This window comes from Chiloscyllium plagiosum, unplaced genomic scaffold (genome assembly GCF_037043375.1).
Source record: "Chiloscyllium plagiosum isolate Xiang-an unplaced genomic scaffold, Cpla_swu_hap1 HiC_scaffold_2, whole genome shotgun sequence".
In the NCBI taxonomy this organism is placed as follows: Eukaryota; Metazoa; Chordata; class Chondrichthyes; order Orectolobiformes; family Hemiscylliidae; genus Chiloscyllium; species Chiloscyllium plagiosum.
The window spans coordinates 97,114,598-97,139,709 of NW_028270140.1; the positions used below are offsets into that span (position 1 = coordinate 97,114,598).

The 25,112-nt window shown below is 40.1% G+C and overlaps 1 protein-coding gene and 1 long non-coding RNA gene across 3 annotated transcripts in view; one reads left to right on the forward strand and one right to left on the reverse strand.

Moving 5' to 3' along the window:
• Positions 1 to 389: 389 nt before the first annotated feature.
• Positions 390 to 21,801, reverse strand: LOC122559858 (uncharacterized). Of its 2 annotated transcripts, none has more exons than XR_006314573.2 (3): positions 20,586 to 21,801; positions 17,846 to 17,946; positions 390 to 4,969 (listed from the first exon to the last, which is right to left on the reverse strand). It is a non-coding gene; the product is annotated as an uncharacterized LOC122559858 (long non-coding RNA). The 2 variants fall into 2 exon arrangements; XR_015760921.1 differs by lacking the exon at positions 390 to 4,969 and adding an exon at positions 12,921 to 14,720 and having other exon boundaries at positions 20,586 to 21,530.
• LOC122559852 (solute carrier organic anion transporter family member 3A1-like) overlaps positions 21,788 to 25,112 on the forward strand; it is a 322,868-nt gene continuing 319,543 nt past the window's right edge. The window contains exon 1 of the mRNA XM_087998848.1: positions 21,788 to 23,679. Within this exon, the coding sequence (XP_087854974.1) occupies positions 23,548 to 23,679 (132 nt within the window). The 5' untranslated portion in view covers positions 21,788 to 23,547. The remainder of the gene's footprint in view (positions 23,680 to 25,112) is intronic.

A 25,112-nucleotide genomic window follows, 5' to 3' on the forward strand; every position in this document is an offset into this window, starting at 1 on the left:
TATATTCTGAGATACTTTCCAAGGTCACTATAAATTGCTGCTGATTGTATTTGCTGCTATAAATTCTACATCCTAACTTTAATGAAAAATAAAAAAGCTGCTTCTTAAACATTCACAATTCTGTCCATTTAGTTTTTTTCTGCAGCTCACTGTAAAATTATATCTTCAGAGGAGCTTCGCTGTGATTTTATTCACCATAATATGCTGACAAAATCTTATAAAACTACAAACAGCTTTATAAATCACCCTGTCTGAACATGCTATGACATACCTCACGGCAGGTGGGAGTTGAACCCAGAGTCCAATTGGGAAAATATGTTGTGTGCAAGATACTAACTATTAGTGCAGGCAAAAGTGAGGACTGAAGATGCTGGAAACCAGAGTTTAGATCAAAGTGGTGCTGGAAATGCACAGGAGGTCAGGCAGCATCCGAGGAGCAGGGAAATTGATGTTTCGGGCAAAAGCCCTTCATTAGTGTGACATGATAACCATTAATTAAAGTAATTAATAGTTCATGCACATTTCAACTATTTGACAAATTCACTCAATATTAAACATTACAAAAACAACAATCAAGCCAGTGAAATATGCCTGTGTTTTTTTCAAAATCAAATGCAAGAAGATTAGTAAAGCATTATTTTGAAACATGCAATTTCTGATAGGTTTGTAAAATGTATTGAGATGTAAAATGCACTGAGTTCAGAAAAGAGCTGATTAAAGTCATTCTTCCCTTGCATTTAAAACAATGACAGAGCCATTTCATTTTTGCCAGCAGGTGTCAGTTTTGGCTTAGCCCTAGCACTTGTAGGCCAAGCCTCTTTCCTATAATCTAGACTGATTCATCATTGGTGTCCTGAAGCAATGTTGCAACCTTAGAAGTGCAAATTTTTCAATGTGACATTAAACCAAGGCCCTACCTCCTCCAGAGATAGCTGTAGAGTTTCTATGATTTATTTGAAGAGCAGAAATCAAGTTTATCTTATGCTTTAAGCAACGTTTATTCATTACATCCATCAACACCATGGGAAAGCAGATTATTTGGAGAAAAAGCTGATGGCTGGTTGTGAGATTTTGTTGTGTGCATTTTGATGAAGTAATTCACCTCTAAAGCACTCCATGTGATCCTAGCACATGTCAAGACATCTTGAGGTCATGAAAAGCCTAACAAAATAACAAGTCATTTCTTTATAAAAAAACTTTGAGTATAAGTTCTTCTAATGTTATTACAAACCAACTCGCTTATGATATACAGTGCTTTTTCATGAACAAGATTATTTTAGCTTTTTATATTTTATCATACAGAATCAAATTAGTATTGTGAATACATTAGAGGAGACATGATATTGTTAGAAGGATCATAAAAATGGCATGGTGGGAATTGAGAATGTACACTGATCAGGTTATGGACACTAAAATATATGATAGTTTCGGGATTGTTGCCTACTTAGAAATCAATTGTTGTTTATATCAACACTAACATAAAATTCTTTTTGGATCAACCAATTGACAACACACAGCAAGGAAACATCTGTTGCCCTCTAGTGGCACGAGTAGGCAACATCTGAACCTGAAGAAAATATGAACAGGTGCTCCAATTCTATGAACATAAATTTAGTGGGAGTAAGTGGATCTAATTGTTATGAAAGAAGAAAGTAAAATTACTTATTTGATTACCTTGCCAATAGGCATTTAATCTCTTTCAATGAAAAACTAGAACATCAAAGAGAACAATAGCAACTTTAGTTTATGTAGTATCTTCAAAACGTTAAAACATTCCAACCTACTCTCAAAATACAAAGAAAAATTGGGAAGACAAATGTAAGTCACATTCTTTGACAAAATATGCTGTATAGAACTTTTTGCATAGTCCCTTCATTTCTATAGATCTGAATTCAAATTCAGGGCAGATTAAAACTGGAATTATACCCTCTTACTCAGCTTCATAGATATTAGATTAGATTACATTAGATTACATTACATTACATTACAGTGTGGAAACAGGCCCTTCGGCCCAACAAGTCCACACCGACCCGCCAAAGCGCAACCCACCCATATCCCTACATTTACCCCTTACCTAACACTACGGGCAATTTAGCATGGCCAATTCACCTAACCTGCACATCTTTGGACTGTGGGAGGAAACCGGAGCACCCGGAGGAAACCCACGCAGACATGGGGAGAACGTGCAAACTCCACACAGTCAGTCGCCTGAGGCGAGAATTGAACCCGGGTCTCGCGCTGTGAGGCAGCAGTGCTAACCACTGTGCCAATATTAAGTGAATTAATTATAGCAGCCTCAGTCCAACTGTTAAAAAGCAAATTATTGCAGATGCTGGAGTTCTAAAGTGGAAACAGAAAGTACTGGAGAAAGTCTGCAGATCTGGAACATCTGTAGAGAGAGAAACAGAGTTAACATTTTGGGTCCAATATCCCTCTTCTCCAGAAGTGAAGATGGCTGAAAAATGACAATTTTTATGCTGTTGATAATGGGGGAGAAGAAGGGAAGGGAACAGGTGGTGATGGTGCCCAGAGCAAAGACAAAGAAAGAGCTAATGGGAGTAGAAGAAAGACATAGATAGCAAAGCGAGCACTAATGGTAGGTGTGAAGTGTCAAAAACAAGTTGGCTTTGCTAAACTATTTATTTCAGTCTAACTCTTCATAGGTAAAATTAGACAGCACAAAATTTATCCAGCATATAATACTAATTAATATAACTCAAATAACCCAAGCTGAGTATGATCTTGATGCAGTTCATTTTGTTCATATTTTTGAATCAGCTGATCGTGAACTCAATGCCAAAGTCAGGATGAACATAATGTCCTGACATTCTAGGGCCAACTCTCATCCTATTCCTGCAGCAATAGGATATGACCTTTATATGAGTATTTATAGGGCCTTCAAACAGACCTCTGCAGGATATGCCTAGAATATGCATTTGTACATCCACTAAAGCAAAAAGATAGGACCTTGACTGAAGAAATCATTTGAGAACAACTGCTCCTATTCTACCTTCATGGATATAAATGTTGCATTCTTGGGGCATCACAAGAACTCCATCTGACATTCCCTCTCTAATTCAGTCAGAAGAAATTAGGAAGCATGTTCAGGCCCCTCCATGATACAGCAGAGAGGCTGGAATTCTTTTGGAGTTAAGTGCAGTCCTAAATTCTTGGATATGCCCCAACCTCAGGCACATATCATGCATTCTTGGAGCTAAGGAATTTTGGGTCAATAATCCAATCTAACATATTGGTAATGTTGGGTGATGCATTGTAGGATTATTTTGATTATGTATTAAAGACCCTATTCACAAATCAGGTGAGATTTTCAGAAACAATGTTGTATTTAAATTGCTTGCTATACTTTCCTAAACATTGCATTTTTAAGGTTAATTCAATGGCTGCTTTGGATATTATGAGTCACTGAATTGAATTGAATTGAATTGTATTTATTGTCACATGTAGTGAGCACAGTGAAAAGATTTGTCTTGTGAGCAATATGGGCAGATCACAGAGTTAAATAGCATAGATAAGTAAATAATAGTTAAACAGCGGCAAAAATCAATACACAGGTACAGGTGAATGCTAAGAGTTTGTGAGTCCATTCAGTATTCTAACAACAGTAAGGTAGAAACTCTTTCAAAACCGGCTGGTGCGTGTGTTCAGGCTTCTGTACCTTCTCCCCGATGGTAGAGGTTGTAGAAAAGCATTGTCAGGGTGGGATGGATCTTTGAGAATGCTGGCGGCCTTTCCTTGACAGTGGGCCTGGTAGATAGATTCTATAGATGGGAGGTTGGCCTTTGTGATTGTCCAGGCCGAGTTCACCACTCTCTGTAACCATCTTTGATCTTGAATGGTACAGTTGCCAGACCAGGTAGTGGTATATCCAGACAGAATGCTCTCGACGGCGCACCTATAAAAATTGGCAAGGGTATTTGCCATCATGCCAAATTTTCTTGCTGCCTGGGGAAGAAGAGACGTTGTTGGGCCTTTGTAACCAGTGCATCCACATGAAGAGTCCAAGAAAGCTTGTTGTTGATGACCACTCCCAGGAGCTTGACACTCTCCATTCATTTCATCTCTGTGCTATGAATGTATAGAGGGGCATGAGTAACATCCCACCGAAAGTCAATAATGAGTTCCTTGGTTTCGGCAGCATTGAGAGCTAGGTTGTTCTCAATGCACAATTTTTCCAGGTCTTCCACCTCCCATCTATAGTCTGTTTCATTGCCATCTGAGATTTGACTGACTCTGGTGGTGTCATCAGCAAACTTGTAAATGGCATTAGTCTGGTATTTGGTGACGCAGTCATGGGTATACACTGAGTACAGTAGGGGGCTGAGTACGTACCCCTGGGGGGCTCCAGTATTGAGTGTTAGTGGGGATGAAATATTGCCCCCATTCTTCACTATTTGTGGGCTGTGAGTCAGGAACTGAGGATCCAGTTGCAGAGAGTGGGGCTTAGTCCGAGATCACTAAGTTTAGCAATCAGTCTCGAGGGGATAATAGTGTTGAAGGCTGAACTGCAGTCAATAAGTAGGATTCTTACGTAGCTATTCTTGGTGTCAAGATGTTCTCAGGGAGGAGTGAACGGCAAGTGATATGGCATCTGATGGGGATCTGTTTGTCCAATAAGCAAATTGGAGTGGGTCAGGAGTAGTGGGGAGGCTGGAGTTGATTAATGCCATAACCAGCCTTTCAAAGCACGTCATGGCCACCGAAGTTAGGGCCACTGTGCTGTAGTCATTGAGACATGCTGCATGAGCCTTCTTAGGCACAGGGATGATGTTGGCCCTCTTGAAACAGGCAGGAACAGTGGCCTGCTGCAGGGAGAGGTTGAAGATGTCCGAGAAGACTTCTGCCAGTTGATCTACGACTGCTCTGAGTTCACAGCCTGGTACTCGGTCTGGTCTCATCGCTTTCCTTGGATTCACACGAAGGAAAATTGATCTGACCTGTGATGCAGTGACTGTTGGGATAGGTTTGAATGCCATTATCTGAGTACAAGCCCATTCTTATACAACTGTATTATGTAGGAAATCAAAAAGCAATTAGTAATTTGCTCTTTTGAAAGCGGATTTTAGGTAGATTTTTCAGACGCTATATGTGAAGTTTTATTTGTTGCTATGTGTCACTTTTAAATGTCAATGTGCAATGAAAATGAAAAAATTCTAAAAGACATTTCTCATCTTATTGAGCATAAAATCTTATAAACAATATAAATAATAAAAGAAAGTATTACTAATATTTTAATACTTGACATTTGTTTAACAGATTAGGATTAAGAATTTTAAGTGTGTGGTTTATAATGATACAATGTGCATATTAGATAACTTTCACATGCACCTGTTTATGATCCCTGTGAGGAAACTGTCAACCAAAATAACCAAATTTACCAAGTGATCCACAAATGAGGGAATTATCGGCAAGTTTCATATTTTGTAACTTTTACTTTACTCAGAGAACCAATACACAGTAAAAATGAGTTAACTGACAAATGTAATTTAAAATAAAATGATAAATTTCACTTCAAGTTGGCAATGTAACAACCACAAGCATTCCCCTTCAGCATTTATGCCATGATCTACCAAATACTTCAACAATTTGTTGTTCTATATTCACGCAGGGTAGATCAGGAGTCCTACTTGGCAATCACTTTCACTGCAAAGTTTCAATGATTAGATTCCCTACAGTGTGGAAACAGGCCCTTCGGCCCAACCAGTCCACACCGACCCTCCGAAGATTAACCCACCCAGACCCAGTTCCCTCTGACTAATGCACCTCATACTACGGGACAATTTAGAATGGCCAATTCAGCTGGCCTGTACATCTTTGGCTGTGGGAGGAAACCAGAGCACCCGGAGGAATCCCACACAGACACGGGGAGAATGTGCAACCTCCACACAGACAGTTGCCTGAGGGAGGAATCGAACCTGGGACCCTGGTGCTGTGAGGCAGCAGTGCTAACCACTGAGCCACTCTGCCACCCCTTATTGGTATTTGTATCTTCAGTAAGGCACAATTCCCCGGGTCATGAGAATTCTGAGGATGTAGCTTTTTGAAGTTCATCATTTGGTAACTTCGAGAAAAAAGAGAATCCGGTTTTTTACTATTGCTGAGCTATTCACACAGATTTCCATACATTTTCACACATTGTCTTCTTCCAAACTGCAAAAATGATTTTGGTTTGCTGAGAAAGAATTTTGCATGAGTTCCTTGGTCAGTGTGTACACTATCTACAAGATACACTGCAGAAATTAGCCAATTCTCCTTATATAGTACTTTCCAAACCCACAATCATTACCATCTCGAAGGACAAGGACAGCAGCTACATGGGAACATCACCACCTCCAAGCCAATCACCATCCTGACTTGAAATATATCACTGTTCCTTCACTGTCACTGTCAATATCCTTGAATTCCTTTCCTAACAGCATTGTGAGTCTACCTACAGCAGACGAACTGCAGCAGTTCAAGAAGGTAACTCATCACCATCTTCTCAAGGTCAACTGCGGACGGGCAATAAAATGCTGGCCCACCCAATGAAAACTATGTCCCACGAGTAACTAAAAAAATCCTCTACATGATGCAAATTTAAAAAGACCTTTTCAATCGTTCTTAAAAACAATCACAAATTTTCTAAATAATTTAAAGAAATTATGACTTTTCCTCACTGAACTATTGCCAGGTTAAGAGTCATCCTCTACTTTGAATTCTAAACAGACTTGACATTTCCTGGATTAGGGTATGAAAAGTACAAGGAATGATGGATACTACCAGACTTTAATACATCTTTAGTGAAAAAGCTAATCTCTTAATTGTGACCCACATATAATCTGCCACAATGGGGAGAAAGTCCACTTTATGTGACTAAACAGGCTAAATCAGGGTGGAGAAAAAGAGAAAAATACTTATATTGATATATAACCTGAAAAGATTTAGAATTCTTATGAACAAACCTATGAACACATGAATCAAAAGCAGGAAGAGGCCATTCATCCCCTTCTGCCACCCTTTGCATACAGGAATGTTTCCTAACTTCATGACTGAAACTTTTCGAATTCAATTTGAGGCTCTAATTCTGGACCAATTTGTCCTAGCAGTAGACTCCATGCACACAGAAGAAAGAATTTCTATTCACTCTCTCTTTTCCCCCTAATATGTTGAAAACTGCATTCTCTTTAAACTTTTGAAGTCCAGAAATAAAATTCTAATTTGTGTAATCTCTCTCATAATTTAACCTTTGGACTCCAGGTATTATTCAAGTGATTCTATGCTGACCAAGCCAATATAATGTTTTAGGATGCAGTCGTCAGAATTGCTTAGAGTAGCCCAGGTGAGGTTTAACTTTGTCCATCTGAAGTATGAATTTGAATCATTTGTATTCTAGTCCCTAGATGTAAAGACTAACATTTCATTAGTCATTTTGATAATTTCATGTATCTGTTCATGACATTTTTAGGGTCTATGTATTTACGCTTTTTGCTTCAATTACAGTTTGTCAACTGTACAATTTCATTTACATACAAGCTGGTGTCATGTGGTTCTACTTTCTGCTATTGATTTGTGAAAAGTCAAGTTGACTGAAAATTTTATTGGGCTGGGTTGTCATATTTTTTAAAGAACTATATAATTGAATTAATTTTTTTAAAGATTTTGAATAGAAATAGGTCCTGTGCATCCTTGATTTCTCTCTCTCACCTGCTTCTCTTTCCTTTGTATACACTTGGTAACACCAAACCTTTTCTGAAGTTGCAGATATTTATGAGATACTACTTTTCATCATTGATGTGCTGCGTTGTTTCTAACGCATACTCTAACTCAATGATTCTGAGATGGATAAATCTCCTGTAAATATGCTTTCTCAGGCCAATTGCAGTGTCCACAAATTCACACACACTGCAGTTCAAACCACATTTCAGTCTACAGTATTTATCACCTTTTAATTTACTTTTTATTGTATTTTAAAATTAGTTTTCAAATTTTGCTCGAACTTGCATGACTCCTTATACTCTGGATAAGCAAAATTAAATGCATTTTGCTGCAAGGTAAAACATAGGTCGTTCTGCTATAATGCGCATTTTGTTAACGCAAATTTGCTATAATGCAAATGATTATTTGGGGACACTGTTTCTATCGTGCAAACTTTTAAAACGTGTATTGGTTATGACACGACTCTGATCCCATCAGTTTAAATGGTGTTGCTATTGTACAATTTTCTTATAATACGGGATTGCATGAGAACTGAACTACTGCGTGATAGCAGAACTGACTGTACATAAAGACATGGACTGAAGGCAGAAAAGAAGACACTCAATTGTTACTACTCTGGTTCACATCAGCAGATACGCTTATTTTACAGATTTTTGTGAATTGCACTCTGTTTTGGAAATCCTCACATCATTTACTCTCTTAATGAATTGTTTGGAATGGCAAAAAGATTTTAAATTTAAAAAATATTAAAGTACTGGAGAAACTCAACAAGTCTGGCAACACCTGTGGAGAGAGAAACAGAGTTAATGTTTTGAGTTCAATGTGACTTTCCTTGGAACTCACAAAACAATTCACAGTCAGATTGGCAAATGACTTTAATCCCACTACATCCAATGTCATCATAAAATGGGATTTGAAACTAGGATTCCAGTCTACTCTATACTGCAGACTTTTGTAAGAAAATTGAGTTAGCCCTCGTTTCATGGCAAGTAATTGCCAGTGTAAAACCAACAAGATTATATAAGGACCCTCAGTGGTCCTGTCTCCTTCCTGCTTTATGAACAGGTACCCGAGGAAGATGATTTAAAGCAGTCATGTCTTGCAATCCTGAGAGCAACACAACTTAAGGACATTCCAGCAGGAAAATAAATCCAAGCACATGAATTAGATTTGTGAAGGTAAAGAAGTCAAAAGTATTCTATTGTGGTACTCATGAATCCATTGTCAATTGTTAGAACAAACTATTTGGTTCGCTAATGTCCTTTGGGGAAACTGCCATCCCTACCTGGTCTGGCCTACTGTGACTCTAGACCCACAGCAATGTAATTGACTCTTAACTGCCACCTGGGTGCTGACCTAGCCAGTGACATCCTCATCCTATGAATGAATAAAGCAAAATCATAGCATACAAAACTGAAAGTAAAGTTATCATGTTGGATTGGGACATTGGGTTTGGACTGCAGACCTGGCCTGGAACTACTACATACTCGAGGATGGACAGATATTCTGTGAACTCATCTGCATTGCTCATGTGCTATTCTTGATTGAGGGGTTCGTCTTTTTTTTGTCACTGTCTATTTTCTAATATTCAAACTTTGGATGTGTGTGAGTTCTGTAACTTATTTATAGTGCTATAATTGAAGCTTATTCAATAACGAGGAAATGCGCTCACATTTTATTGCACAAGTTCTTCAAATATTATTTCATAAAATGGCTTTTATAGGAAAATGAAGAAAACTCATAAGGCCCAGAAAATCAATTTGGTTAGAAGATATTAAACTGAAGTCTTGTGCAGCCAACTGCGACCCATCAGTACATTGTAAACACTGTTACCAGGAAGACTCCATTAAATTTATCCAGTTGGTAGGTCAACTATTGGCCTGCAGGCTGCAATGTGAGACCAAAGTATCAGGAGTTGGAGTTACCTGTATATTGTGCAACATAAAGGCCAATTTTGATTTAAAGAAGTTTTAAATTGAAGCTGCTGGTGGGAGATGACATTCATTGTGATAAATACGTTACAGTTAATAAAGCTCATGAAAATATATGAAAGGCATCTTTCACTCTGCTTTAGCTTCAGGCAGTTCACTAAAAGCTGGAAACTGACACATTGATGTCTATTATTGGAAAGTAAATCAATCACTTTCCCCTTATGTATTTCTGTTTGGAGAGGAATGGCTTCCCTTACTTTATATATTTGTCAGATATGCCAACATTTCAGGTAGACAACATTTAAGACCAGTGGGTATTTTGATACACAGCACAAAATCTTTGGTAAATCTATGGAGGGAAAATTTGTATTTTCAGATCTTGGAAAAGTGCTCTTCTTTACATCAAGTGGACAGAAAAATATGATAAAAGTTGATACCATATATACTGTGCAAAAGTCAATTTTTAAAGCAATTTTTAGGATAAATGTTGTGGACTCAACCATTACTTGATATTACTTTGATGTTGCAACAGTGGCTAAAGCATTGACAGATTTTGGTCATGATGCCTTTTGTGAAGCAAATACATCATATTGCTAAAATTGGGATACCCCTTAAAACCCTAATCATGGATATTAGTTTATGCTTTTGGTCCACATTGAATAATATTTAGATAGTTCTTCAGGTAATTAACTTGTAGCCTGGTTTATTGTAGCAAGGGTTTCGTCTACCAGTGAGTGACTAAGATCTGACTCTGGTAGGTTTCTTCATAACTCCTTTTTATACTCTACACTCCAATCTACATTTATAGGTATTACATCTTTCTCTCTGATACAAACTCTAGCTCCCAACTGCTGCTGTCTCTGTTCCTTCATCATACACATTGCTATCTCATTACTGTGTATCTCCCCCTAAATATAATCTTAATTTTTAAATAACATTCTTAAACCATTTTCTTAAACTATTTCCTTGAATCATTTGAATTCCCATCATTTCCCCCCAGCATCTGAAAGTTTAAGTCTTCACAGTGCCTTTACAACTCTCCCTGATTTTGTTCTCATTGATTTTTTTTGGAAGTGATGGTCTAAGTGCATATGGATATAAGGACTGGGTGAAAGGTATTTAGCCCATCAAACCCACTTCACTATTCCTATAAATCATTGTTGATTGTATTGGGCCAATGGATTGAGGAGTGGCAGATGGAGTTTAATTTGATTAAATCCGAGATATTGCATTTTGGTAAAACAAACAAGAGCGGGACTTGTACAATTAATAGTAAGGCTCCAGGTAGTGTTGGAGAACAGAGAGACCTAGGGGATCATGTACATAATTCTTTGAAATTTGTGTCATAGGTAGACAGGCATTTATCGTGCTTGTCTTCATTGCTCAGATCTTTAAGTATAGGAGTTGGGAGATTATGTTGAGGTTGTGCAGGACATTGGTGAGGCCTCTTCTGAAGATATTATTAAATTGGAGACGGTTCAGAAGAGATTTACCAGGACGTTGGCAGGAATCGAGGGGTTGAGTTATAAAAAGAAATAGGCTGGAAAGGCCGTGACTTTTTTCACTTGAGCATAGGAGGTTGAGGGGTGACCTTATAGAGGTTTATAAAATCATGAGGGGAATAGATAAGGTGAATAGCAAAGGTGGGGAATTCAAAACGAGGGAGCATATTTTTAAAGTGTAAAGAGAAAAGTTCAGAAAGGTATTGCGGGGGCAATGTTTTTACACAGAGTGTGGTTTGTGTGTGGAATGAACTGCCAGAGGTACTGATGGATGCAGGTACAGTTACAACATTTAAGAGACATTTGGCTAAGTACATGAAAAGGAAAGTTTGGAAGGATGTGGGCCAAATATGTATAGGTGGGATTAGTTTTGTTTAGGAACATGTTCAGCATGGACTGGTTGGACTGAAGCATCTGCTTCCATTCTGTATGATCTAAGACTATGACCATATTCCTCCATAATCCTCATATCACTTGCTGTTTTAATATATAGAAATTTATCAATCTCATCTTCAACTGGCTTCTTGAATCAATCACCATTGTGTGAAATGATTTTGATGTACTCTTTTGTTCTTTCAGTCTCCAATAATATTAGAAAATTTCTGCTGAGCATTCAAAATGGGGTTTTACTGAGATGGAATTGTGATTGTTAAGTTCTGCAGATTTTTGATCTTTGATCCATAGCTTTTGACCAGGTACTAATGTTACAAAAGTATTCACTCTATGTTTACAGTTATACCAATACTTCTGTTTTTCTGTTTGTTAGTTTTCTACATGTCTTACATTCTCATGCTCATCTGAAGTAATGTTTAGTTTCAGTTTCTGCTTCAACAATGGAATTTGAGTATTTGACCTTCAGCTCATATGCTATGCAGCTGGTGAAAATCCATGACCATTTAAGTCAGCCATGGTTAAGTCCCAATAATGATTCTAAGTCATTCGCATTTTAATGGATTTCCCTCTTCTCCCAGTCTTTCCATTGTGAGTGAAGTGGGGAACACAATTGATTCCATATGGTTCCAAATTCCTGATTCCATATCCTTCTTCATATTTCTTAAAATATTTGTTCACACATTCTCCAGAGACACAATTGATCAAGCTGAAACTCAAGATGTAGCGCTTATTACAGAAGTGAAAGTATTTTCATCAGGACCCACCAGTTTGTGAGAAAGACAATAAGAAATCAGAAAGCACAAATGGAAGATGTTGAGTGTACCCAGATGTGAAAACTTTGCTAAGACGGTTGGTCATGATATAGCTCAGCAAGTAGATCTTAAGGAAGTGCCATGATCAGAAGAAGCATCCAGCAAATATTGGATAGTCTTCCAGTCCTAAACCAAAAATTGTCATTACTTAAGGCAATGAGGGAGACAATTTTTCTTGGATTCCATGGTGGTTATTTGGGAATAGCTAAGTATAGCAAATACTTGTGCAATGAATAGCCAATAGCAGCAGAACCTTTATTACCATCTACTTTTCCAGTCAGGCCTTAGTAAATGTTGAGACTAGATCACTTTGAATCTAGAGAAGAAGTGTACTTGATCACTGTGCAATATTATTCAAGGTGGTTAGAAGCTTCTAGGCTCCACACTATAATAGCAGAAACAATGCTCAGAGCACTAAATATCTTTTCAACTTATCATTTTCCCAGATAACATTGTCAAGGGTGATTGTTTACATGAACAAACCAAAAGCTTTGGTTTAATGTCTCATCCAAAAAAGTACCTTCCCTGGTGCAATGCTCCTTTATTACTGCACAGGAGTGATGGTCTTGAGTACTCATGTTTCTGGGAGGTCTAGGTTGAACTTGATGTTTTGTACTCACAGGCAACACTGTTATCACTGAGTCAAAACTGGCATCTCTGCTGACTTATACACATTGTGGGAGGAGGAAAGCATCTTTTTTTGTAGAAATTATATTTACTCTTCATAAGCATGCTATATTTGAACTCCATCACATCAACACTAAGAAAGTTATAAAATGTTTTATTCTTTAGAATTAATATACCATGTTTCCATTTCTATTTTGACATATGTTCATCAGTATGCCTGTACACAAAGACAGTAGAAAATGCAGAGACATAAATCTAAAGAATGGCAATGAATACTTTGTTTTATAAATTGTCATATGATGTCATTACACCTTCCTTCCTGTTGGTTAACAGTGTTGATTGAAGACTGCTTTATCTCAGGAAATACAACAGTCCACACTGTTGTTAATGCGACTAAAAATACTGAAGTTGGAGGGGGAGAATGAAATGGAACCCTATTAAATATCAGGATTCACAACCTGCTGTAGATTTGAAGCTAGCAGCTTGCTAACAGCATTGGTGATAAATTATTTAATAACAATGTTGACTCCCTTTCTGTTTGAAAATTGCAATGGTTCGAGTTACCTGGTGTTGGTTACTGCTTTTAATTGGTTTTGCCGCTATAAATTTAACACAAGAGGCACCACACCCTTTTTGATCAGTGCATCCTGATGCTGTCAAATTTTCAAAATTAACTTCAGCTTGATACTGCAGAAGCAAAACTAACTTCCATCTCATCTGAGTTCCATAAAGTGACTTGAGCAAATTCCTCCTTCAATATCTGCCATAAAACTCCTGAATTATATACAATTCAAAGGGGACATCAGTGTTCTTCTCCCACAGAAGGAAGCTGTAACAAGTCTTTGGTAACAAGGCTCTTGAAGGCTACCCCCAACGCTGCAAAAGTAGGAATAGCAAGTGATGTCACCCTCTGGAAAACAGCAACTATGGCATCCCAGGGCAATGCCCAATCACAGATCCAGCATATAAAAATCCCACTTCTAGCCGTGCCTCTAAAATATGCAGTGCATCAATATTTAAACTGGTCTTAAGCAACTATGTATCTTCCTGAAGTAAAAGATGTCTCGCCACATTTACAACACCTGAGATGAAAGAGGGACAAGAGCTGGCCCTAGGGAAATCAGAGAGATAAGTGTTCGTGAAAATAACTGCAAGGTAGCTATGGAGGGTGAGATAGAAGGTCAAAAGTTAAAGGCCAAAATGTAGCTCCCCCCATGGTAGTGGGCAGAGAGGGGGGGGCGATGTGGGAACGGGTGCAGGGAGGGAGGCAGAAATGTCCATCACCTTCTTGACTGAATACCCTCCCCAACTCCATCAACCAACCCCACCCCCATCCCACTCACCAATTCAGTGAGGGCAATGAGTTTCACGGATAGCTTTCCCACCCAGAGGGTGATTGATGCCCTGAAGTAGCCAAATTAAGGGCGATTAATAATCTCCATCCCCTGCAACTGGATTTCCACCAGTGGTGCACTTGGCAGCGTGTGACATGGGCTGGGGGATGGGGTGGGGTACATGTCAGAAGAAATCCAGTAAAAGCTAATGGCTTCCCTACAAACTCAAGGGGCAGGGGCACTCCTGATCCGACACCCTTGGACCAACCATCTTCTGCTGCCACATACTTGTATCCCTCCATCATAAGGTTAGAGGTGCAGATAATTATTGATGATTGCACATTGTTCAGCACCATTTCCAACTCCTCAGATACTGAAGAATTCATTGTCTGCATGCAGCAGCACCTGCTAAGTAGAAAGTAACATTCATTTCACACAAGTGCCAGCAAAAGACTATCTCCAAGACAGAATATAACCATCTCGCCTTGATATTCAATGGCATTACTATCATTTAACCCCCAACATTAACAGCCTGGGTAATAGCATTGACCAAAAACTGGCTATGACACCAGGTCAGTGGAAATGGAATTCTGTGGCAAAGAACTTACCTCATAACTCTGCAAAGCTTGTGCATCATCTGGAAGGCACAAACAGTAAGATCAAAGACTCTCTATTTGCCTGAATGTGTAAAGCTCTAGCAACACTCAAGAAGCTCAATACCATTCAGGACAAAACAGCTTGTTTGATCAGCATTCAATCATTACCTACAACATTCTCTCCTGATATGCACTAGCATGAGTGTGCACCATCTACAAGATATGCTGCTGTAACTCACTAAGTGGCTAAAACGGGTGGTGCGCTTTAATTAGTGCTTTCTACAGTTCAAACATAACTCCTCACTCCTATTCCCCCAGCTTCAGCCAATAAAGGAAAGTATTCTACATCCTTCCTGGCCATCTTATCTACCTAGGAGAAAGTGAGGACTGCAGATGCTGGAGATCAGAGCTGAAAATGTGTTGTTGGAAAAGCACAGCAGGTCAGGTAGCATCCAAGGAGCAGGAGAATCGACATTTTGGGCATGAGCCCTTCTTCAGGAATTAGAGGGAGGAAGAGAGCTTCTTCAAGGAAGGCATCCTTGCAAGAGGATTCGCAGTAGGTTAAAATCCTACTCCTTGGATGTAGCACCTGCTGTGCTTTTCCAGCAATACATTTTCATCTTATCTACCTGTCTTGCTAACTTTAGGGATTGAGGACAGGCATGTCCTACTTTTTCCCTATTCTTCTGTATCAATTATTGTGTATTCTATTGCCTTCTGTGTTGTCTCTAAATCTATTTAATCTGACACTCTTTCCACAGATGACTATTCCATTGATAACTTCCTGCAGTCTACAGTTTACTTCCTCATGATCAAGAGTTGCTATTTTTTGTTTCCTCTGCCTAAATACTAATAACCCTTTATTTAAATCTAGATCATTGGCAAATAATATGAACAGCAAATCACCAAATCACCCAGCAATGAGCCCTGCGATACTCTCATAGGAAAGAGCTTTCCAGTCACACAGACATCATTTGGCTATTATTTTTTGCTTCTTACCATTGAACCAACTTTATATCCAACTTGCCACTTTCCCTTGGACACCATATTTCTATGCAGTTTGCCAACTGAGATCTCATTAATAACCTTCCAAAAATCCATAAAGTCTACATCTAGCATGTTGCCTCATTGATCTTCCTTGTTACTTTCTCAAAATATTCAATCAAGTTATTCAAACAAAATTTGCTGATTGTTCTTGATTGACTTGTGACTTTCTAAATTGTGACTTATGCAGGTGTCCAGAATTATTTCCAATGATCTGAACACCACTGAAGTGAGGCTGACTGGTCTATAATTATTTGGGCTAACCCTTCCTTTTTAAACAGCGATCATCCAACATGCTGCCTTTATGCAGAAAGGATTGAAAAATTATGATTAAGTCTTTGATTTAAACCTTGTTTCCTTTAACACTCTGGGAGACATTTCAGTCTAGCCTAATGAATTGTCCTCTTTCAAGTTGAGCAGACTATCTAATTAGATATTTCCTCCCTTGCTATGTTTATTGAATCCAATATTTCACACACCCTGCTCTTTAACTACGATGTCCCTCTCTTTTGTGAAAATAACGTAAAGTATTCATTAATAACCACCTCCACATAGGCGTTATCCTTTGGATCTTTAATAGGGCTTACTGTTTCTTTAGCTATCCTTTGAAACCTTATGTGTTTACAAACATTTTTGGTTTCTCTTTGATTTTACATGTCAATATTCTTTAATTTACACTCTTTGCTTTTGTAATTTCCTTTTTAATTTCAACTCATTAGCCCCTTTTTATATGCCTTTCATAGGCTTGGTACTGATTTATCCTCAAATAACTGTCCACTTATTTCATGCCACACCTCAACTTTGTCAAAAAGAATTTCCTCAATTTATAACTTTTACTTTTGGTCAATCTTTAACTTTACAACAACTATTCTAAAGCTAGCACTGAAATACTTCCCCTTCAACTGCCCAGATTCCTCCTGTAAAACTTAACTTCCCAGAACTGATCATTTCTTGGACTTGAAAAATGTGTTGCTGGAAAAGCGCAGCAGGTCAGGCAGCATCCAAGGAACAGGAGAATCGACGTTTCGGGCATAAGCCCTTATTCACATTTTTCAGCTCTGATCTCCAGCATCTGCAGTCCTCACTTTCTCCATTTCTTGGGCTTGCCACACTAAATGTAAAGATTTCCTGAATGCATGTTAAGCATTTTATGTTCAGCATACCTTTTGTATTGAATTTATCTCAGCTAATACTAGTGTGGTTGAAAATCCCTTTTACTGCTCCATTTTTTATGCACTTATCAGAAATTTGCCAACATACCTGTTCCTGTTTCTTCCTCTGACTGCTGAGGATTCTTTGGTAGCCTACTTGCAATGCTATTGTCTCTCTTTTTCTTCCTCAGTTTAACCCACTTGGCATCATTTGATACTCCACCTAGCATATCAATCCTCCTCACAACTGTGATTGTTCCTTCAACTAAAATTGCAAACACTACACTCCCTTTTTATCCCACTCTTGTGCCCTGAAAGCACTGTAAGCAGAAATGTTCACCAGCTGCCCTTGTCTGTTTATAAGCCAGATTTCAGTAATAGCTACATTATACATTCAAGTTTCTATCTGGACCCTCAGCTCCTCTGTATTATTCACTAGATTATTTACATGGAAGCAAATACCACTACTTAATGAACAACTTTTTGTTATCTATTTTCTAGCCTTTGCTTCCTTAGTCTTTGTCATCTATTTACTTATTTTTGTTCCTCTATTTCCAGTTTGCTTTTTTTCCCTCTAAACCTACACTCACATTCCCATCCACTTGTCAAGCTGTTTAAACTCTCACCAACATTCCAAGCAAAGCTACCCAAAACTAATCCCAATTCCCTAGGAATCTTGATCCTTTATAAGTCTCATACAGCTGCACCTTTAGCTGCACAATCCTGTTATTTTTATACTCACCCTCTTTCTACCCATGTCATAGGTATCAATATGAGCCACATTCTTTGCTTCTGCTACTTCAGAATGCCTGTAGCTTCTCAGTGAACATCTTGATATTGGCCCTTTGATTGAGAAAGATAAATTCAAAACGCAGGATGCACCATCTGTGGCTAACTAAGGAAATTAAAAATGTATCGAACTGAAAGAAAAAGCATATAATTCTCCAAAGGTGAGAGGCAGGTGAGATTAGACACAGGAGAATGAACACTTGGATGTGATTGCAGAATGTTTAATTAGAAAGTTTGCAGATGACACAGGAGTTAGTGGCGTTATTGATAGTGTGGAGGATACAGTCTGTTATTGATCAGCTGATAAATTGGGAAAAACAATAGCAGATGGAATTCAATTCCAAGAGTGCAAGGTGATGCATTTTAGGGGTCGAATAAGGGAAGGAGATATCTATTTCTAAAAACATTGCACTCATAATAAGGTGGTGTAGAACCCTATAAATACTTTTACTTGTGGAAGACCAATTACCACTGTAGCACAGTTAAATGAGATCCAATTTCCAACACAGATTTTTAAGGTGAGAGGAGAGAGATTTTAAAAAAGACATGAGCGGTAATTTTTTTTACATAGAAGCTGGTTCGTCTGTGGAATGAACTTTCTACATGGTGGATATGGGCACAGTTACAATGTTTAAAAGACATTTAGATATGTACATGAATAGGAAAGGTTTGGAGGGATATGGCCAGGAACAGGTAGGTGGGGCTAGTTTAGTTTAGGTTAGGTTTATGTCCTGCATAGACTTGTTGCACCGAAAGGTCTGTTTTCATGCGGTATGACTTGATGACTCTAAAAAACTTAAAACAATTAAAATCACCAGAGAAAGGATACTTAGAAAATTATGAGAACTGAAATCTAACAAATACCCTGGCCTTGATGGACTTGATTTTAGGAACTTAAAAGAAATTGCTGAGATAGTAGATGCATTGGTTTTCATTTTCCAAAATTCCCCAAATTCTGGGAAGGTGATATCAATTTGGAAAATAGCAAATGTACTCCTTATTCAGAAAGGAGGGAAGACAGAAAGCAGGAAACTACAGCAAGTTATCATAGAGTCATAGAGATGTTCAGCATGGAAACAGACCTTTTGGTCCAACCCGTCCATAATATCCCTCAGAGGGAAACTATTGGAATCCATTATAAGGGAATTTTCAGCGGGGCACTTAGAAAATGCTTATACAGGTAAGCAAAGTTGACATGGTTTTTAAAAGAAAAATGGTTTTACCTAAATGATTATAAGTCTTTGATGAAGTAAGAAGCAACATAGTTAAAATAGAACTAGTGGCTACATGGAACCTGGATTTTCTGAAGAATTTTGACAAAGTGCCAGATAAAATATCACTGTGCATAATAAGAGCTCAAGGTTTAGGGAGTAACTGTTAGCATGGATAGATGATTCATTGACTAATAGGAAGCAGAATGTAGGCTCATTCTTGGAGTCGTACAATGTGACTGAGTTCAGTGTTGGGGCCACAATTATTTGTCAACACTATAAATGACTTTGATACAGAGACCAAGTATTTGGTTGTTAAATTTGTTGATGATACAAAGACAAGAATGTAAGTTGTGAAGAGAACATAAAAAGTCTGCAAAGATGTATATAGATAGGTTAAGTGAGTGGGCAAAAGATATCAGATGGAATATCATGTGGGGAAATGTGAAATGTCTTCACTTTGGCAGGAAGAATACAAGAGGCATATTATTTAAGTGGACAGAGATTGCAAAATTCTAAGGCACTGAAATATCTGGGTGTCCTACTACATGTTATTATGCAGACACAGGAAGTGTTTAGGAAGGTAAATGAGAAATTATCAGTTATTGCAAGAGAAGTGAAATATAAAAATAAGGATGCATTGCTGCATTTGTATAGAGAATTATGAGGTCACATGTGGAGTACAGTATATAGTTTGGCCTCTTTATTTAGGAAAGGATGCAGATGTATTAAAAGCAATTCAGGGGAGGTTCACTGAACTGACAACTGGGATGGGAATGGGGATTCATTGGCTGGCCCTATGTCAGCTGGAGTTGAGAAGACTGAGGTAATCTTATTGAAACATTTAAGACCTTAAAGGGATTTGATTCATAGTATGCTGAAAGGCTGTTTCACCTTCTAGAGAACCTAGAACTAGGGTTTTGCTATTTAAGACAGATGAAGCTTTTTTTTTCTCTAAGAAGGCCATGACTCTTGGAACTCTCTTCCCCACTGAGCTGTGGCGCAGACTCATTAAGTGTTTTCAAGGTAGTGGTAGACAGATTATTGACGAAGAAGGGAGTCAAAGTTTATTGGGTGCAGCGAGAAGAATGGAATTGAAGCTACCATAAGATAAGTCATGATTTCATTGAATGGATGGGCGGCACGGTGGCACAGTGGTTAGCACTGCTGCCTCGCAGCGCCAGAGACCCGGGTTCAATTCCCGACTCAGGCGACTGACTGTGTGGAGTTTGCACGTTCTCCCCGTGTCTGCGTGGGTTTCCTCCGGGGGCTCCGGTTTCCTCCCACAGTCCAAAGATGTGCAAGTCAGGTGAATTGGCCATGCTAAATTGCCCGTAGTGTTAGGTAAAGGGGTAAATGTAGGGGTATGGGTGGGTTATGCTTCGGCGGGTCGGTGTGGACTTGTTGGGCCGAAGGGCCTGTTTCCACACTGTAAGTAATCTAATCTAATCATACCATCGTGACAGACTTACATTTACCTACCTGATTTTGTTTGATGATTCATTTTCTCTATGGCTGCACACTCCTGATTGTGGTGTGACCATCAGTCAAAATACAGTTCTCAACCTCACAATTGCACAGCAGTGATCCAGAGTTTGAGATTTTCAAGCTGGTGATCCATCCTGTACATGTGGTTGTCCAGCATCTAAGAGGTGAAGAAGCATATGGAGATCCCAGAACCTGTACATATACATTCCACTGGACAGGCACCCTGTTGTGCTTTTGTTTATAAGATAGTTCAGCTTAAATTTAAATGAAGGCCTTATTAAAAACTTCTAAAAAGAAATCACTAGCTGCTCACTAACTAGCATCATCTTCTGCCCTAGTAGGAAATTGAGTAATTTTTTTTAACCACAGTCCCTAATGCTCACACTCTCTCTTGATTCAGTTGCTTTGTTGTTTTTGGAGATCCTTCAGATTCACATTCCATACCACTACGCTCTCCCACTGAAGATGACTTTGTTCTGAGGTAGCTAACATTTTATGTTGACAGGTCCATTCATGACTGACTTTAATTGCGACTCCTGTATTATTCGAACGTTGATGCCTCAGGCAATAAATATTAGGGAGGTGCTGGGATTTAGCTCTAATTTGGAACTTTTGAGAAAATCAGTCCATATAGAATGCAAGTAGCAATATTTTGTAAATAGTATGTATTATGCACCAAAGTTTCAGAACAGTCTCCTTTTCACCCACAATGATTCTGGAGATTGGCCTGTCCTGTTCACCGATTTGAACAGACGTGGGGCCGCAGGATGGCGCTGTTTACAGGCGGCCAATGGACGAGAACAGATCAAATGGTTGGCTGATGTTTCACTTTCAGTGAAATCTCCGCCTCCACATCGCAGTCTGAGAGGAAGTTACAATGTTGTTCCATTGCCTTCTGCGGTTTCTGAGTACAGCACACGCCAGGGCGCACGTTAGCATGTCCCAGAGCAGCCAAAAATAGCTGTTTGGGAAGGGGAAGGCAGAAAGAGCAGCCTGCAAAACTCCAACAGGGAGGACGGAAGTTGTCTTAAATCCTGACACCCACCTTCGACTGTTTAACCAAGAGAGTGGGAGATGTGAAATAAATGAGTTTCAGGGCACAAGAGATATTGGTGCTGGCTGTGCAATCTTTTGATATAAATTGATTCGCAAGAATTCGGGCAATTAATGCCGAGCTCAACGCCGAGTTGAACCCGAACAAAGTTTTATTTCGCGCTGAGCTAAGTTTGGAGCAACAGAGCGGTTTGGACACCATCCAATAGAAGTGTATTTTCCCGATAGCCCCGCTTGCATTACACTGGATCGGAGTCGATGTTGCAGAGGAAGATTTACTGGCGGAGATCAGGGAGAAACGATTGCCCAGCGTCTGCTCAGAGAGCCGCGATTGACAGCTGTTCGCACGAATGAACGGGACCGAGAACTGTCAAGGAACAACACGCGTCCTTTTGGCGGCGGCTGCTGCTTTTGAAAGAAAATTAAAACGCCCCCTTTTTGAGTCAAATCCTGCTACCATTCTGGTGCGATCCGCAGTGCTCAAAGAAAGCCGTCTGAAAGGACTTCAATCTTTACTTCTGCCAGCTCGCTCTTACTGACATTCTTGAAGGCGTGGACACGTTGAAACATTCTTACACCGTCAGTGTTTCACATTCAGCCTGGCCCACAGTAACACAGCTTTCCACACTGCACGGGCTCTCATACTGTACCGTCTCTTCCAGTTTTAGTCACAATCTCACACATAATTTCCACTACAGTTCTCACATATCTTTCGCACAGTTTCTAACAGTTGCCCGTACAATCTTCCCCTCTCACATACACAATACCTTACTTTCTCTCTCACACAATGCTAAAGCAAAATACTACACATGCTGAAAATCTGAAATAAGTTTTCCAAGCTGTGTTTTGTTATTTTCTTCCGGTCTCCCCCCCCCCCCCCCCCCCCGCCCCGTGTCTTGCTGTCTCGCAGCTTTACATGCAATCTCTCTCATCCACTATCTCCCTCTTTCTGTGTTCATCTTAAACTCCATCTTTCACACAATCTATTACGCACACCCTCTCGCTGCCTCTTCCTCTCAGTTTCATTCTCTTCCAACTAGACTCTCCTCCCCCCCCCCCCCCCCCCACTGACTATTCACACTCTCCTCTAACAAAGTCTCTCTCTCACTCTGGAAGACAGTCCCTCTTTCCCACAAAATCTCTCTCTCTGCCATAGTCTCTGCCGCAATCTCCCTCTCAGTTTATGTCACCGCCTCTGCCGAATGTCATACCAAACGCCTCTCTTTCCCACGTCTACAGTCCCCTTGCCTCTCTCGAACCCAGAGTATCTCTCTCTCTCCCATACAGTCTCTGTCCCAGCTTTCTGTCCCCAGTCTCTCCTGTTCCAGTCTCTTCAGTCTATGTCAGTCTTCTGTAGTTTCTCTCTATTTCACAGTCGTTCGCCTTTGAAGTATTTCTCTCCCGCTCCAGTTTATTTATATGCAGAACTAACAAAGTGTCTCTCCCACACCCGTTTCTGTGCAATCTCATTTTGATAGTCTATATCTCAATTTCAACCCCCCCCCCTTAATTCAGTCTCCTTTACACCCACTATCTCTGCCCCCCACTCAGATCCACGTTCTCTGTTCCCCTCACCCTCACCCCCACATTCTGTCCCCTTCTCCCTCACTCACCCCTCACATTCACTGCTCCCCTCATCACCCCCACATTCTCTGCCTCCCTTCAATCACCCCCACATTCTCTGCCCCTCTCTCTCTCTCTGGATCCTGACAGTCTCCCTCTATCATAACAGCAGCCTCTCTCTCTCTCTGCCACAGTCAGCGGTCGATCCCCACCCAGCCAGGGCCGGTGGGTGTGGCATTCTCGAACAGACAAGGAGCCTTCTTCTAACGCATTGAAAAAAACTCTCTCAACTCCGCGGGCCTTTCTGTTGAGTTGACACCGTCCGCAGCACCTCTCCGGGATGGGCAGTCAGGAGGACAACAGGCGGGCGGTGACAGCGGCTCCCCGGGACTCCTACTTCTCTGATATCCGAACCTTTCTGATCGCCGAGTGTTTGCTGATGCTGACCCAGGGCATTAGCGGCGCTTACTTAGTAAGTAAGGAGCGGCAGCGTGTTCCCCCGCCTCCCCTCCCTCCTCAGCCCCGGCCAGACTGGGGATGGGGTTTGCTTTAATCGGAAAATCAGTCGGGGCCAAAGCATCTCATCTACCTTTGCTTTTGGTTTCTGTGCGAAGCAGCTCTCACCAAATTGCTCTGGCATAACGTGCATTCCTTTCCGTTAGCCAGCGCCGTCCTCAGACGGAAGACTTTCATTTTAGTATATAAACCGACCGAACATAGTTGACAGATGTCCTGAGCTGAGAGAGCAGCCCCCCTTCCCACTGTGTGCCTGCCTGCCCAGTGGATGGGGGAGCTGTCAGCACACAGGAGCAACGGCAAAAGATTCACTTTATTCTCTCAGAGTTTCATCATTGAGCACATCTGGAGCAGTTTATGAAAGTCTGACAGTTGGACTGAGTCATTGCTTATTTCAGCCGTAACTATAGGTGCCACGATCGTAGTTTGAAAGTTACTGAGCCTGCTCCCTCTTGGGGATTTTACTGAAGTTTAGATTGTCTGGATAGCCTCGTTTCTGCTTCTCGGATGAAGTTAGCTCAGTGGCTGGACAGTTGGGGTGAGATTGGGCTCGTGGCTGTGGTACCTGTCCCTAACATTGTTTATTGAGAGTAAAACATGCTGTCTATGTATCCACACAAAGCAGCGCCGACTTCACTTGTTGATGGCCCCGCCCTCCTGGCCCATCGATGGCCCCGCCCTCCTGGCCCATCAGCTTTCTTGAGTTGTCAGCCGCCTCAGTGCAGCTCAGCTGCCTGTCTGACAAGATGTCGTTTGAGCCCCAGTTCTCTCCCAGTGAACACCAAGACATCTAAGGCTTTAGGCAGCTTGCCAGTGATTCCACCCCCTCCTTGGCGAGTCACTCTGACAGAGTGAAACCTTGACATTCTGAGCAGAGCTTCAAACCCCACATGCTATGCATCATCAAAACTGCCCACTTACATTTGCAGAATGCTGTGCATCTCTACTTCATCTCAAGCTTTTTTACTGATGAATCCCTTAAGCTTACTTTTGTCATCACACCACTGGTGTTCACTATTGGCCTATTATCCATCTGTGGAAAGCATCCATTTGTACAGAATGAAATTGTCTATATCCTGCATATTGCCAAAATCCACTGAAACCCATCTTCAATTAGGTTTCCACCAGCTGATCTACACAGGCTTCTTTTTACTCAATGTATAAATTTTAAATTTTACATTCTTGACTTGCATCTATTTCTCGATTTTCCCTATCCTAGCTCTGTATCTTCCATCATCTTGTTATCCTTAAATATATTCTTTAATCCAGTAACTTTTGTATAATCTCCTTCCCTCCCTATCTATTTGTTTCACTATTGATGCTGAAAAATGTAACCTCCATTATAACTTCCCCTGTAAACACCTGCACTTCCTCATTTCTTCTGTTATA